This window comes from Syngnathus typhle, linkage group LG5, assembly GCF_033458585.1.
Source record: "Syngnathus typhle isolate RoL2023-S1 ecotype Sweden linkage group LG5, RoL_Styp_1.0, whole genome shotgun sequence".
Classification (NCBI taxonomy): domain Eukaryota; kingdom Metazoa; phylum Chordata; class Actinopteri; order Syngnathiformes; family Syngnathidae; genus Syngnathus; species Syngnathus typhle.
The window spans coordinates 15,423,858-15,437,496 of record NC_083742.1 but is presented as its reverse complement, the minus strand read 5'-3'; the positions used below and the strand labels follow the sequence as shown (position 1 = coordinate 15,437,496).

At 44.4% G+C, this 13,639-nt stretch overlaps 2 protein-coding genes across 6 annotated transcripts in view; one reads left to right on the top strand and one right to left on the bottom strand.

The window, feature by feature from the left end:
• The window catches only part of LOC133153895 (lipoxygenase homology domain-containing protein 1-like), a 14,316-nt gene extending 11,744 nt beyond the window's left edge, over positions 1-2,572 (top strand). For all 4 annotated transcript variants that reach the window (XM_061278136.1, XM_061278137.1, XM_061278138.1 and 1 more), the window contains 6 exons: positions 83-260; positions 331-516; positions 581-751; positions 816-948; positions 1,028-1,183; positions 1,321-2,572. In XM_061278136.1, the coding sequence (XP_061134120.1) occupies positions 83-260; positions 331-516; positions 581-751; positions 816-948; positions 1,028-1,183; positions 1,321-1,801 (1,305 nt within the window). In that variant the 3' untranslated portion in view covers positions 1,802-2,572. The remainder of the gene's footprint in view (positions 1-82; positions 261-330; positions 517-580; positions 752-815; positions 949-1,027; positions 1,184-1,320) is intronic.
• LOC133153899 (E3 ubiquitin-protein ligase ARK2C-like) lies at positions 2,423-13,639 on the bottom strand. 2 transcript variants are annotated; one of them, XM_061278153.1, is made up of 8 exons: positions 13,289-13,639; positions 8,461-8,779; positions 8,187-8,318; positions 7,738-7,867; positions 7,561-7,665; positions 6,746-6,841; positions 6,353-6,456; positions 2,423-6,272 (listed from the first exon to the last, which is right to left on the bottom strand). In XM_061278153.1, the coding sequence occupies exons 1-8, from the start codon at positions 13,347-13,349 to the stop codon at positions 6,155-6,157; spliced, it is 1,065 nt and encodes a 354-aa protein (XP_061134137.1). In that variant the 5' UTR covers positions 13,350-13,639; the 3' UTR covers positions 2,423-6,154. The 2 variants fall into 2 exon arrangements, with proteins under 2 accessions (XP_061134137.1, XP_061134139.1); XM_061278155.1 differs by having other exon boundaries at positions 8,187-8,315; positions 13,289-13,638.

Below are 13,639 nucleotides of genomic sequence, written 5' to 3'. Positions count from 1 at the left end.
TAACTTCCGAATAAGGAAATGATAGCCCAAACACATCGTTAGCCCCCTACGGTTTGCAGGGATTTTTTTTTTTCAAATCCAGATCCTGTTGCGGAACCTGACCACCGAGGAGGTGTACACGTTCACCTATGAGAACTGGCTGTCAAAGAGCAAAGGTCCCAGAAGGACTCGAGTGTGCGAGCTGGCGGCTGTGGTGGATGAGGAGGAGATGGTGGAGAAAAGCACTTATGTCATCCAAGTCCAGACCAGTGATGTCACAGGTGAGATGACTTTATCAAAGATGTCAAATCAATTGAACTGTAAATAGTCACCAATATCTACTCTACTCAGGCGCTGGCACGGACGCCAACGTGTGCCTGATTGTGTTTGGGGAGTTTGGCGACACGGGGACGCTAGCGCTGAAGGAGAGCGCCAACAGGAATAAGTTTGAGCGCAAAATGAGAGACGTGTTCCGCTTCCCCGACATGCTCAGTCTGGGCGAGCTTTCCAAAGTGCGAGTGTGGCACGACAACAAAGGTAACGATGGGTAATAATATCTCATCGGATTGCGCAGATGAGCAAATCTTTTTTTGGGTAAAAGGTGTGGCACCCGCCTGGCACCTGGACTATATCGACATTAAAGATGAGAGTATGGATCAAACGTTCAGGTTCCCGTGTGACCGCTGGTTGGCTAAAAACGAAGACGACGGCCAGATCATCAGGGAGCTGGCGTGTGCCAGCAATGACGCCTTGGACCTCAGCGACAAAACAAGTCAGTGACTTGGGATGACGGGAAGAAAACATCCATGTGATGGTGTGTATTTGCTTTCAACCAGAATATGAAATTGCCATAACCACCGCAAACACTGACGACGCGTCCACCAATGAAAACGTTTGGATTGTTCTGGAAGGAAGGAAAGCCCGCTCCAAGGAATTTGTTCTGGAGAATAGAAAACACAAATTCACACGGTTGGTCTTTCAGCGCAAACGAATCAGCCAGCATTCACTCCTACGTATTTATTTTATTTTTTTTGCTCTTACTTGACAGCGGTGCCACCGACACCTTTGAGTTCTCGTCCAAGCACGTGGGCGAGATCGCCGGCATCTGCATCGGACACATCACCAAAGACGGAAAGAAGGTGAAGAGTGAATCCTCCTGGCACGTGGCAGAGGTGGTGGTGACCGAAAAAGAGCTGGGAAACAAGTGAGTAACATCAGACGCACCACAATAATACACAAATTCGGCTTGCATTGGATCTCATTAGATCCCGCAGGTGTACCTAATGAGGCGTCCAATGCTAGAGGCACCAGCAGGCTTATTGTATAAGTGGCATCCCTCAGGTATTTCTTCCAATGTGACGCCCGAGTACCCCTGACATCCAAAAAGGATCAGTTCCAGAACTTCGAGTGCTACAAGTCAGTGGAGAGCTTTGCCAGCAAAGTAGGCAACTTGGTGCCCGTCAAGTACAAGATCATCGTCATCACCGGCGACATCAAGGACGCCGGCACCGACGCCAACGTCCACATCACCATCTACGGCGTCAACGGCGACTCGGGCCGACGTCTCCTGCGCAAGAAGTTCCGTAATCTGTTTGAGCGAGGCTGCTCGGATCGCTTTGTGATAGAGATGCTGGATCTGGGGGAGCTGCTCAGAGTCAAGGTAGAGCAAGATAACAGCGGGTCCAACCACGGATGGTTTTTGGAGTGCGTGGAGGTGACCAACCTGGCCAACTCGGTCACTACCATCTTTCAGTGCGCCAAGTGGCTGGACAAGGGCAAGGCCGACGGCCGGATGGAGAGGATCCTCTATCCCAAGTACTAGTATGGTCCATAGAAAAAGTCTACACACCCTGTGTTCAAATGGCAGGTTTCCAAATATTTTACAGGGGGGGGAAGTATAACTAAAATGAGATAATGTTTTTGCACAAGTGTGCACACCCTCTGGGCATGTGACTGTTCTGTTAACCTGTCACTTATTAAAACTAGGGTTAGGGTTTCAAAGTAAGGTCTGAAACTAGGGTTAGGATTTCAAAGTAGGGTTTCATACTATGGTTAGGGTTTCAAAGTGAGGGTTCGGGTTTAAAATTTAATTGTAAGTTTGTGCCAAGGGGACACCCATCAGATCAGTATGTTTCCTATTATTGACAGCAAATATCACAAATGTTTATCATGACACTTTCATGTAAATAAAGTGTCACATTTTTTGCAAATTAAATTCGTATGCAAATGAGAGAGCGCAAAGATTTACTTCCACTAACTACAATGTTTTTTTAAAAAAGCATTTGAATATTTGTTCAATATTTCTGATGTTTTATCAGACTCTGTATATTTATTAGCTTGAACATTTTTCACAAGTTTGACCGAGAATGTGTGTACAAATTGTTTCCTGCCATTTTGAGACTCTCATTCAAGGACCGTGAAAGAAAGCATCAGAAAAGGTGCATTTGTCGTCAGCATTTTAAGCGTTTTATTTGAAAAACACATAGAAAAAGATCATATACAAGACAATAAATAAAAAAGAGACAGAACAGTTTGGGTTAAGCTATGCAACTTTTTGCATTGTCATTAGTAATAAATACAGTACAAAAATCCACCCAGAGTGAATCTAAAGGTTCTTTTTTTTTTTTTTTTTGTCTCCACAATATTCATCACTGATCAATGTTATTCTTCATTATGATTTAGCTATTGCTTTCATATTATTGATGATACATACTTCTACTTCTCTATAAAATACTCAAGATCATAAAACATTGCGCGGTTACAGCAAAACAGCAGTGTGTTGTACAAAGATGGCCACTTCCCTTTTTCACTGGCAGGTTAATAATAATCATCAGAATCCACATTGTTTGTCTTTTTGTCATTTTCTCATTGTTGTTTACTGTCAGCAGCAAAGAAAGGAATATTCAAGAAGGTATACAGCATCATATGAAAGACATCTAAACAGAGCTACTCCCACATACACATAGGAAAACCTGAGAAGGACATGCATTGAAAAAGCTTGTGCTTTCAAAGTTCTACTGTTTCCTCGGCTGGACTTTATTTAATACTATGGCTACGCTCCGCTTGGCTCGGGAGCAACACACGAGGGTACACTGTGGCAGGCGCGCGGGCTAAGCTCAGTGAGAGCACGCAAATAGTCATTGGAAAATGCTAAACCAACAAAAATAAAACCAGAATCAGAATAAATAGTCAAGACCAGCCAGCCAGCCAGCTTCATTCAATTCCAATATTGAGTTTTCCCTTTTTTGTTTTTTTTTAATCTCCGAAAGAGTTATTAGCATTGAGAGGACAAGCACACTGAAAAGTTAGCTTATTACATCCACACTCCATTTATAGCTGTGTTTTTATTTTAAATATATATTTGTCGATGATGGCTCAAGTTAGCATGTTAAGTGAAATACAACCCCCGCTGGAAATACACCAAGCAAAACAGCCAGCACTACGTAGGGCAACACGAGGCCTCGGGATCCAGATACGAGTGTCAGCAATGTGGAGTCAAAAAACAATTACCAAGCAGCATCGTATGGCAAAAAGAGCGATTACTAAGACAAAACGTGTCTCCGATCAAAAGCAGGGAAAGCTAAAGGGAATGTCATCTAGATCAACAGCACCATGCTGGTGTCAAAAGTGTAAGATGTGTCTTTGTTTTCTTTTCTTTTGGGGGGGAGGGGGGGTAATAATAATAAAATCATAATCACACAGACGGCATGCAGAAGCATCCCCACCGACCCAATGCATAATGAGGTATTCTTTTTTTTGTCATACTTTTTGTCTTATTTTAAATAAATATATCCATTGAATTGCAAAGTTATGAGACATTAAATATTCCACCACGATAGCTAGCTAGCTACAGTTAGTAATAAATAATGATTGTTAAATACTTAAGGCATCTTTAAATCACAGCATTCTATGTGAACTAGCAGAACCTCCCGTTATTTCAGCACATTTTTTTTGTTTGTTTTTCATTTTTGGATGGAGGTCTCGCATGAAAACACAATCAAGTTATTCTGCGATAACAATCAAGCAGTGCTAGTGCCACGCTGATGGGGGGTTACTTTTATGCCTTTTGTGTTCTTGGAATTCCGACGTGGCCCTATCACTTCTTGGTAGAGAACACACAGGGAAGTGTGAAAATATTTGGATTCCAACCAAAACACAAACCCCTAAGACAAGAAGAACCCACACACGCCACCAAAACAAACGCAAAAACAGGCAACTCCACATGGTAGTGCATTTACAAAAAAAGAAAGAAAAAACACACACGCTACATTACAATAAATATGTTTTGTCTTTTTTTTTGCAGTGTTGCAGCTATTTCTCTTCACTGTGGTTAACACGGACATGGAACAGGTGAAGGGTATTAGTACCATGTCATGGCATGTCAACTAAAAAAATGGCAAGACAATTAAGAACAATTGTTTGGTTGTTGTTTTCTTTCAAAATGGATGGCTTTTAATCCCTTTCGTCCTAAGACTACATGCATCTAACTCACACACACACACACACACACAGGCCATCACAGTATAACCACAAAGGAATTGAGCATTCAAACTAACGCAGGCAAACTAGTGTCTTGTTGTTTTGTTTTCCCCTCTAACACCGCTTGCATGTGAGTGGGCGCAACGGAAACTGAAATGGGCACATAAATTGCGACAAAATTCAAAATCATACAAAACGTCACATGTGCTTGTTCGGTAGGCAATAAGGTTCTGAGAAATGTCACTCATCTCGAGGCAAGATGGCGGAGTTGCTGTCACACACGGTGCCCGAGATTGGTGTCTGAGTGCGCGTGTGTTGAAGAGGATCAGGTGGGGGGCACACGGGGGTCCCTGCGTCGGCACACAAGCATGCACATCTGATGATGGAGGCCGGTCAGTGGGGGCGTTGCCCCCGGCGCCGACTATGACACAACACACACGTCACTGGAAGTCATGCCTGCAGTTAGCCGCATTAGCGTGGATGGCGTCTACAGTGTTCCCCCGCTGGATCGCGGTTCACAACCCTGCTATATAATATGACGCGATTGTAGGATTTCACAGGAAAGGCTGAATTTAAAGTTGCGCTCCTTCGGTGTGATGCCACGTTTAGCCGCAACATGTCCAGAAGAGGATGTCCGATAATATTTGTTGCTTGAGAGCAGAGAGAATATACCCTAGTGAGTATTGTTGCTGCTCAGTGTTAAAGTCACAGTTTTTACTGTAACATGGCTGCTAATTTCAGTTAGCACGTATATAGCCTTTTCAATTAAACGTTAGCATTAAGCTAGCAGACTTTTCATTCGATGAAATGACATGGTTTGGTTGGTTTTGCATGAAAAGTTAAAATCTAAGGTTTGGTTGTCTTTGTTTTGCGGCTCTGTCTGAGAGCAAACATCAGCTGCGAGTAGCAAATACAGCTGAAGCAAGCATGCTTTGCCTCTCATTTTTAGAAAAATGCAAGCAAGTCAGTGACGTGCAAAGGCTTCCAAAAATTGTAGGGCATCAGAATCATCCATTGTTTCAAGTGATGTTACACAATAGTTTCCCATTTGTCAATCAAGTGGATTTTTACCAATTGGGGGCAGTTGTGGAACGTATCCCCCGTGAAAAAACGAGGGTTCATTGTAAATCCAAAAGAAACACAACACACAAGAGGGGTGGGGGGGTGTTGTCCGCTATTTTTGGCCTTTGTACATACAACGCACGCGATTAGCCTCCCCCACCCGGTTTTCTAACCGTGGGCTATCTGACACTCTCAAGTTGCTACACAACACTGTTACTCGGTAAATACTCAATCAGTACTAGAGGACACCACAAGCGTCGGGCTACACACCAATCATGCTTTTGTGTAGTAATGTTCTATACAGATGTCCTTGTGTGTGTGTGTGTGTGTGTGTGTGTGTGTGTAGTGTGTGTAGTGTGGGGGGTGCATAGAGCATGACTCAGCACATCAGTATATGGCGGCACCCGCCCTTTTCCGTCCATCCGTCCATCCATCCATCCATCCATCCCAGTCTTAAAACTGTGTCCACTGCATGCATCCCTGCTTGTGTCTGAGTGTGTGTGTGTGTGCTTTGTTATTTTCCTACCCTTGCCCCCCTCCCACTAACAAGAGGGGAAGTGAGGAGGCACCCCACAAATCCCAAGAAGGGGATAGAGTGGAGGATCATGAGGCTTGCGTGCGGCAGGAGCGGCTATCAACTGTCGGGGTTGAGCTGGGTTTCAATGTCCACTCTGCAGATGGGGCACTTCCGGCTGGTCGCCAGCCATTGGTCTACGCACGCCTGGTGGAACAGGTGCATGCAGGGTAATCTCCTAAAACACACACATCAGACCAGTGGAGTCAACCTCAAAGCCATCGTCAGATGTCAAAGCCTGTTGAAATGCACCGGTACCTGACGTCCTCTCCGTCCTCCAGCATGGACAGACAAATGGTGCACTTCTCGTCTGTGTCCAGTTCCTCGTCGTCCAAACACATCTTCAGGTCTTGGGGGAATCTCTGCAACACCAAAACTCTTCGTCATTTCATGTGTGTGTGTTTGTTTTAGCCTATGCCAGACTCAGCTGGGGGAAAAAAGACTCAATGAAGTCTTCTATGAGCCAAATGATGTGACATTCTTCTCCAAGTATTTGGGTCACGTTGGCTATATGCGCTTATTAAAATTCACTGGAATGAGTCATCCCTCACGGTGATATGGAGCAGTCTGCAATCTGCACGCTGGTCTCACTTAAGTCTGCTGCTGGAAACGAGTTTGACCGTGGAGCTCATTTCCATACAGTACGCTTACCTTCTTGTACTTGTGGGGAAAAGTAAATCTCTCGATGGTGGTCTGGACCGCGCCACGATTCACGCTGCCCAGTCGGTCTTCCAGCTGCAAAAGTTCCTGTTTAAAAAAAACACGGGCACGGCATGAGAATTTGCAAATGTTGTATTTGTTGACGAGATGGGATGCGGGGGGGGAATTGTTCCGTGGCAAAATATTGAGTGCATGAAAGATTGACGTGCTTTGCCGCAAACAGCAGAGCCTGCGAGAAATTCCGGTTTTGGTTTGTTGCCTAAACAGAAGGAGAAAAGTCAAACATAACATAAAAGTTTGAAGAAGGTTGAGTGTGAATAAGTGGGGGCGGTAGTAATTGACAACTTGGCAGCAAACAACATAGTTGAACACTTTAACGGGCTGCGAGAGGATTCCAAACAAAACTTTGCGCATTCTTTCTGTTCTGTTGCCCTTTATGTCTTACGAGGATTATGATAGACATTACGATGGATTTTCTTTATTTATCAAAGAAATTTGACTTTCACGATACCTCAGTATGCGAGTGCAATCTTTGTGAAAGCTTTTAAGAAAAAAAAAAAAGAGGGGGGGGGGGATTAATAGTGTTTTACTCTAAATAAATTAGACCATAGTCAAATTTGAGTTTCAGAACTCCAGCAGCAGAATTGAAAATTCTCTATCTATATGCTGTGATATGTTTTGGTTTTAATTTTAAATTCATTGTTGTTGTCAATAATTTCATTCTAAAATTTGGATTTGTGGAGACTGAATAAAAAAAGGTTCTGAATTTTGTACCGGGAAAATGAATAGGTTCATCCAACACCCACCTCGTAGCTCTCCCTGACGGCAGACGCGTGGCGTGAGGGGTTGAGACTCTGTAGCGCCAGCAGGTGCAGCTGAGGGTACGGATAGTTTCGTATCTCGTGGACGACCTGGAAGAGGACGGCGGGGCGGCGTCAGTCCCTGAGGCTAAATGATGAATCGTCGAGATTGCAGCAGCTCACCACTTGCGTTGAGGCGCTGTTCCTGGGGAAGTGGTGCATCCTGGGAGATGTCAGGTAGTGCTGATAGTGCTGCGGCAGTGGGTGGATGTGGTACTGGTGTGGCGGGAGTCCGGTGTCTACACTTAGATCCCTAAGCAGAGGAAGTCAAAACTTTTAAGGTCCGTGGTGAGATAGTCAGCATAGAAATTTCGATGGATGTGTGCCATTAAGGGGCGTGGCCTAGTTGTGGCGTCAACAGCCCGAGTTGGGCCACCTCGTATGTCTGTGTGTGAGCATCTCGCCGTGAGTTGTGGCCTACAGCAGATCCTTTCTAGTTTTGTCATTTTGTATTTGACTGTTTGTCCCATTTTTTTTTTAAAAAGTGCTTTGTGAACGTGGATCTCCTTACAGGTTTCAGGACGTTGATTTGGGCTGCATGAAGACATAATTTAGGCTTGTGTTTTTCCTACCAGTCTGTGCCCTCGGCCAGGTAGCGGGGTTGCTGCACCACAGGCTGCGGTGGAACGTGCAGAGGCGGGGGGAACTCGTAGCCTGGACGCAGTCTGTGGGGCTGGTGAGGAACCCTCTCTGATGTGCGTCTACTGACACAAAAAAGGACACGTTTTATATTGACTTCAATCAAGGTTCCTAAAACAATGCATTGCAACAAAGCCTGCATGTGGAGCATCGAAATTCTCTTGACCTAATATTGTGGTTTGGGCTCTTTGTAGCTTTGAGTTGTACCTGTTGGGTGGCAGGATGTGTCGATGCTGGGCCTCCAGGATCTGTTGCTGCAGGAGGTATTGCTGGTGTAATGCCTGAGGTAGGAAAGGAGGGGCGGGGATGTCCTGGAACTGGGGGGCGGGCATGGGGTTGAGGGGCGGGTGATGTAGCGGAGGTCCGTGCTGGTGGCCAGGAGGGGCCAGGTGGGGGTTGATGCCCGACTGCGGCTGGGGCATGGGGAAGTCCATGGGTAGCGGCGCCTGGGGGCCTAGCTGGAAGTGTCGGCAAGAGGTAGCATGGCTGTGCTGCTGCTGCTGCTGTTGCCGGGTGAAATGGGATCCTGGGGGCGAAGTGAGGGGGGGGAGAAGCAGAATACGTCAACACCCAAAATGAGCAGGAATTAATTCTGGGTGGAAAAAATGGCTGTCACTGTATATATACAAGATGTGTTTGTGTGTGAGTGTATAGTGTGTGACATAGCATGTTAATGAAGCCCTACCTCATACCTACGGTGACAAAATGCTTCTGTGGGGGTGGGACAATGATGGATACCACAAGTGTCACCGAAACCAAACACCAAAATGTGCTCCGGCATGAAAATACACGAGCCGCCATTTCGGGATCCTTTCCTGTACTCTGAAGCGGACGAAGCTCCGAACTACCGTGGAGAAGACAACTTGGTTTTGCAGTTGCACATTATCAAAAGGCGAGTTGACGTTTTACTGATGTTAGGGGTTAGGTTCTTCCAACACTGTATGACATACGGCTTTGAAATCCCCCCTAAAAAAATAAAAAATTGATCGCCCTCCAGGAATAGATGGGCTTCATCCTTTGCGTCGTACTTCACTTTTTATGATACTCTAGTCACGCATTGTCAAATATCAGCATTTACAGTTAAGCCCTCTTTTCTCCCTCTCAATATTCAGTTTCCAGGAAAGAATTTGGCTGTTCTTTTTTCTTTGAATATAAACTTGTCCCGACCACAACTATTTGGCGAGCGGTGCGCGCAGACAGTCGGAAGACAGCGGGCTTCCTTGTGCAGCCGCGTTTTTAATGCATTGCACGTGTTTCGAAAGCCTTTTTTTTTTAACAGCATGGACATTAGTGACGTTCATTTGGCAGAGTTTAACCTTCTACAAAGACAATGTCGTGCTTGTATTTTTTTTTTTTAATAGCTAGTTCATAATGCATTTTCTTTCACGAAGCGAGGAAATCAAAACGAACGGGTTGGTGACTGCAGCCAGGCGGCAGACAGGTAGCGACCTCGCAAGGGAGAGTTCAAAGGGGACGGGGGCACAGAGGACGTTTTGGGGGGGGGGGGAGGGGGTGACGGCCAACCACGAATGAGAGCATTTAGGCTAGCACGGGCGCTGTGATGGAGGAAGCGTGGCGAATCGTCTATCTTTTGTCACAGCAGGAGAGGAGGTGGGTGAGGGTAGGGGGGAGGTGGGACGAGGGAGGACAATAAATGGAAATCAGCAAGAAGCACACTGAAGGTTAGGAAAAACACTATATTCTTTATTGAAAAATATTAGTAAATTGTGTTTTTGTTTCTCTCTCTTTTTTTGTATATAAAAATCCATGCAACCAAAAATAAACCACGTAGACTGAAGGCAAGGCCCACCATGCTCCGTATAGGGTTAAATAAAGGAACAAAAGCAGCATCCAATGAGCTACAGCACATGATTCAAGTACAGCAGGGTAACATCTTTGCTACAGAAAGATTACATTGGATTCTCACAGATCAATGTAGAGTCAAACCAAAAAAAAAAAAATATGAATCATAAAATGTGACCATGCATTGAAAAAGTACTATCAAGAGAGACCACAACCAAACAATAGAGACGTTATTTACTAATAGAGAATCTCTTTTAGCAGTGCAGGAAAATAAGCATCCCTGTGAAATGGATAGCATTTTGGCCTTACGGTAGTTAGTGAGGGGGGGGCAGGGGGGATTTTAGAAAGTGGTGAACCACCAGTGAGCTTGTTTTGCCTGCTGATACAGTGGAACCTCTCAAGTCAAAACGCTCGCTGCCTTCAAGCTTGAAAATCTGCTTTCAATGTCCTGCTCTTTACAACATTCGTTCTAAAGTCAAAAGGCTCTTGTGTCAAAAAAATAACTTTTGCTCTGCTTTTCAGTCATCATAGTTACAGATGATCCGCAGCCATCATATCAAAGTTCTTTGTACCATTACTGTTTTTTTTTGGTGTGTTCGAGTCGTGGTTGTTTAAACTTGACAAGTTATCTTAGTTTTCCAACAGCTATGCTACTTGTTATTAGCTCATCTGATTAGCATTTAGCTGGCAGACATCTATGCAAATTGTTATTAGCTCCTCCGATTAACATTTAGCTGGCAGACATGTTAGTTGAAAAAACATTTAGACATTTCATTCTCCTCGCATTAAATTTCAACTGGTTTTATTGCGTTCCTATTATGATAGGAAATCCCTTGACTTTTCTTTTTCTTCCAACAATATTGCGTAAAACTAACAACAACAAAAACATGAATTGAATAAACTTTTTTAACACGCTTTGAGGTTTTTGGATAGCAATGGACTAACTGCTATAAACTGATCAAGTTGTAGTGTTATACTTGGATGACAGTCAAAGTTAATCTGACTTTGTATGAAAGCAACACTCGGAAGCACAAATACATTTCAAATGGGAAATGTTACGTTCCAAGCTAAACAAATTATAGTCACCGTAAAGAGAGCGCTCAACCTTTGAGGTACCACTGCACTGGCAATATATTTTTTGGAGCTTGTTAAAAAAAGAGACATAGGGCAAGCACCCCTAACAATTCAGTGTGATTCAAAGGTTTGTTTGTTTTTGCAAAAGGGGGAACAAAAGGACTACACAAAATGGAGACAGTTATGGCAGGTTGTCGTGTGCAGGCGCAGTGTACCTTCTTACCATTCATTTCCAGCAGAAACTCCAAAGTCCAGCACACCCAAATTGATACAATTTCAAATTCCAAAATAATTGTCTTTGACGGTATGCCTCAAAAGTTTAAAGCAGCATCTTGTCCCTCCCCCCCCCCCAATCCACCTATAAGGGCGAACAAGGGGTGCCTTTGTTTTGTTGTACAATTATCGACTACATTTATTAAAGCAGCAGTTGTTTGAAGTTTTATAATGACCCAAGTATTCATGCTAATTTTGACTAGCCCGTCTATGGAATTTCACATTATATCCGATTAGTAATAACCAACAGTTTCCATGAGATTAAACTATGTTTGATTGCACATTTTGTGTTTAAATATATGATCAATTTCGATTCTCCCATGTTTTTGGTCCGTTTTATTAGAGTTAGTCAACTGGGAGTAAAAAATGCTCTCTCTATACTGCATCTTTTTGGTCACTACAGTTAGCTTACTGTTTTTCATTGTATTTAATGGCCATCACTGAAGGGCTTGTGTTGGACTTAGGAGATCCCATTGCACAGCGAAACGCTGATTTTGGAATTGTCACATGAGAACATGTACACTGCACCTTGAGTGAAGAAAAAGGAGGATGAGCCAAATTCGGGTGTTCAACGATGCGAGTGCAGCCGTTTTGGAAATCATGCAAAAATGTATCCACTTGACAGGAATTTACAGCATGTAGTCTATCAAAAGACTGGATGGGAGGTACACAATGACATTCCATTAAAAAAAAGGAGCTACATATCCACTCGGGTGCTACAGCAAAAATTTGACAGAAACAAAAGACAAAAAGGTGCTCTGCTCTAAGATGTTAGCTATGTTTTTTTTTTTTTTTTTTAGTTGGCTTGACATGGTTGGAATACATCTTGAAGGAAGGAGGAGGAAGAGGAAGAGGAGGAGGAGAGGGGGAGGGGTGTTTTTTAATACCAATGTCGTCTTCGGATGGAAAGAGGAAATGAAGAAGGGGTTCACAATACAGCTAAATGCAGAGAACAGGCAGAGGCCACGCCACACCACACAGCAGCAGATGATCATTAGCTACACAATGGGGGGGACGACAAAGATCTGATAAATGCAGAATGTAGAGCCAGCCTCCATACTATGAAACAGGGAAATAAGAACAGAAATAAAAGCACAATGAAATCACTGATGCCACTGTTGTCAAATTAATTTTACACTGTAGCTTCACGTGTGCTTCTTTTTTTTAGCCGCTCGCGTCTGTGGGCAAATATTGTTGCAGCACTCCAAACATTAAAAAAAAAGCTGACAGTTTTCAGCAAATTGGATTTACTATATTTTCCAGAACCAATTCTCTTGCGTATCGATTACCAATTTTGCCCACCGACGCAAAGAGTCATAAATAATCGCGGTGGCGAACGCAGATGATCTTCAAATGACATCATCCAGGCGCAGATAAAACGACTGCCTAGGGAAGGCTACGGCTATTTTGCAGTATTTTTACAGTGCAAACACACCAGCGCGTGTAAAATTAGAAGGTGCGCATTGCAATGTAACCCAAACGACACGAGCGGAAAATGGGTGGAACGAGCCACCGGGCTCTGTACGGGAATGTTGTTTGCACACAACAACCGGCGCTTGCCGATTCCTTTGTGACAATTGATTCTGCTTCAGGATGTAGCCAGCCCCCACACGAGCCTGCTAGCTTATCTCGAGTGCTAGTTTCTGGATTTTAATTAAAGCCAACTACGGGAGCTGAAACATATCAGTCGATGCTTTACGGTCAACGGCGAACAAGGCAAAAACGTCAAATTGCATTTGGCGAGAAGTTTTGAGTAGAAACCACGAACTAGCCGACGCGAGCTAAGCCAGCGGCTAATGGGAGCTAACTAGCCAACAGCTGCAGTGAATATTAAGATAAACAGGGCACATGTTTTAGTGTGCTTACCAACAAACCACGACCTTACCTCGGTTTCTTACTGAGCCGAATACGGGGAGAACCAAGTATCCGACATGCACCAACACCATCCTGGGATCCTTATTTTATGACACCGCTGGCTTATTTGGAGAATGAGAGTGCGGTGGGAGAAGTAGCCCATGCGGATCTACATTCAGGCGGCTGGGCTGGCTAGCAGCGCGCGGGCCGTACAACCGAAGCGTCTGTCTCACCGACTCACTCACTCACTAAATTGCTGTGCTATACTGGAGCTCTGCGTCTATGCCTGCGCTCGACGGACTCGACTGCCTTGCCTGCCAGGTGATGACTGACAAAAGCAGACATGTCATTCTACGGAGCCGACCAAGGGGGCGCTGTTTCC

What these genes read in the sequence shown, in the direction of transcription:
- LOC133153899 (XM_061278153.1), bottom strand. Translation starts at nt 13,349, where the DNA reads ATGGTGTTGGTGCATGTCGGATACTTGGTTCTCCCCGTATTCGGCTCA. An exon ending in CACATCCTGCCACCCAACAG is followed by an intron (nt 8,319 to 8,460) that starts GTACAACTCAAA and finishes TTTTTGTGTCAG; the next exon opens with TAGACGCACATCAGAGAGGG. An exon ending in CCGTCAGGGAGAGCTACGAG is followed by an intron (nt 6,842 to 7,560) that starts GTGGGTGTTGGA and finishes TTTTTTAAACAG; the next exon opens with GAACTTTTGCAGCTGGAAGA.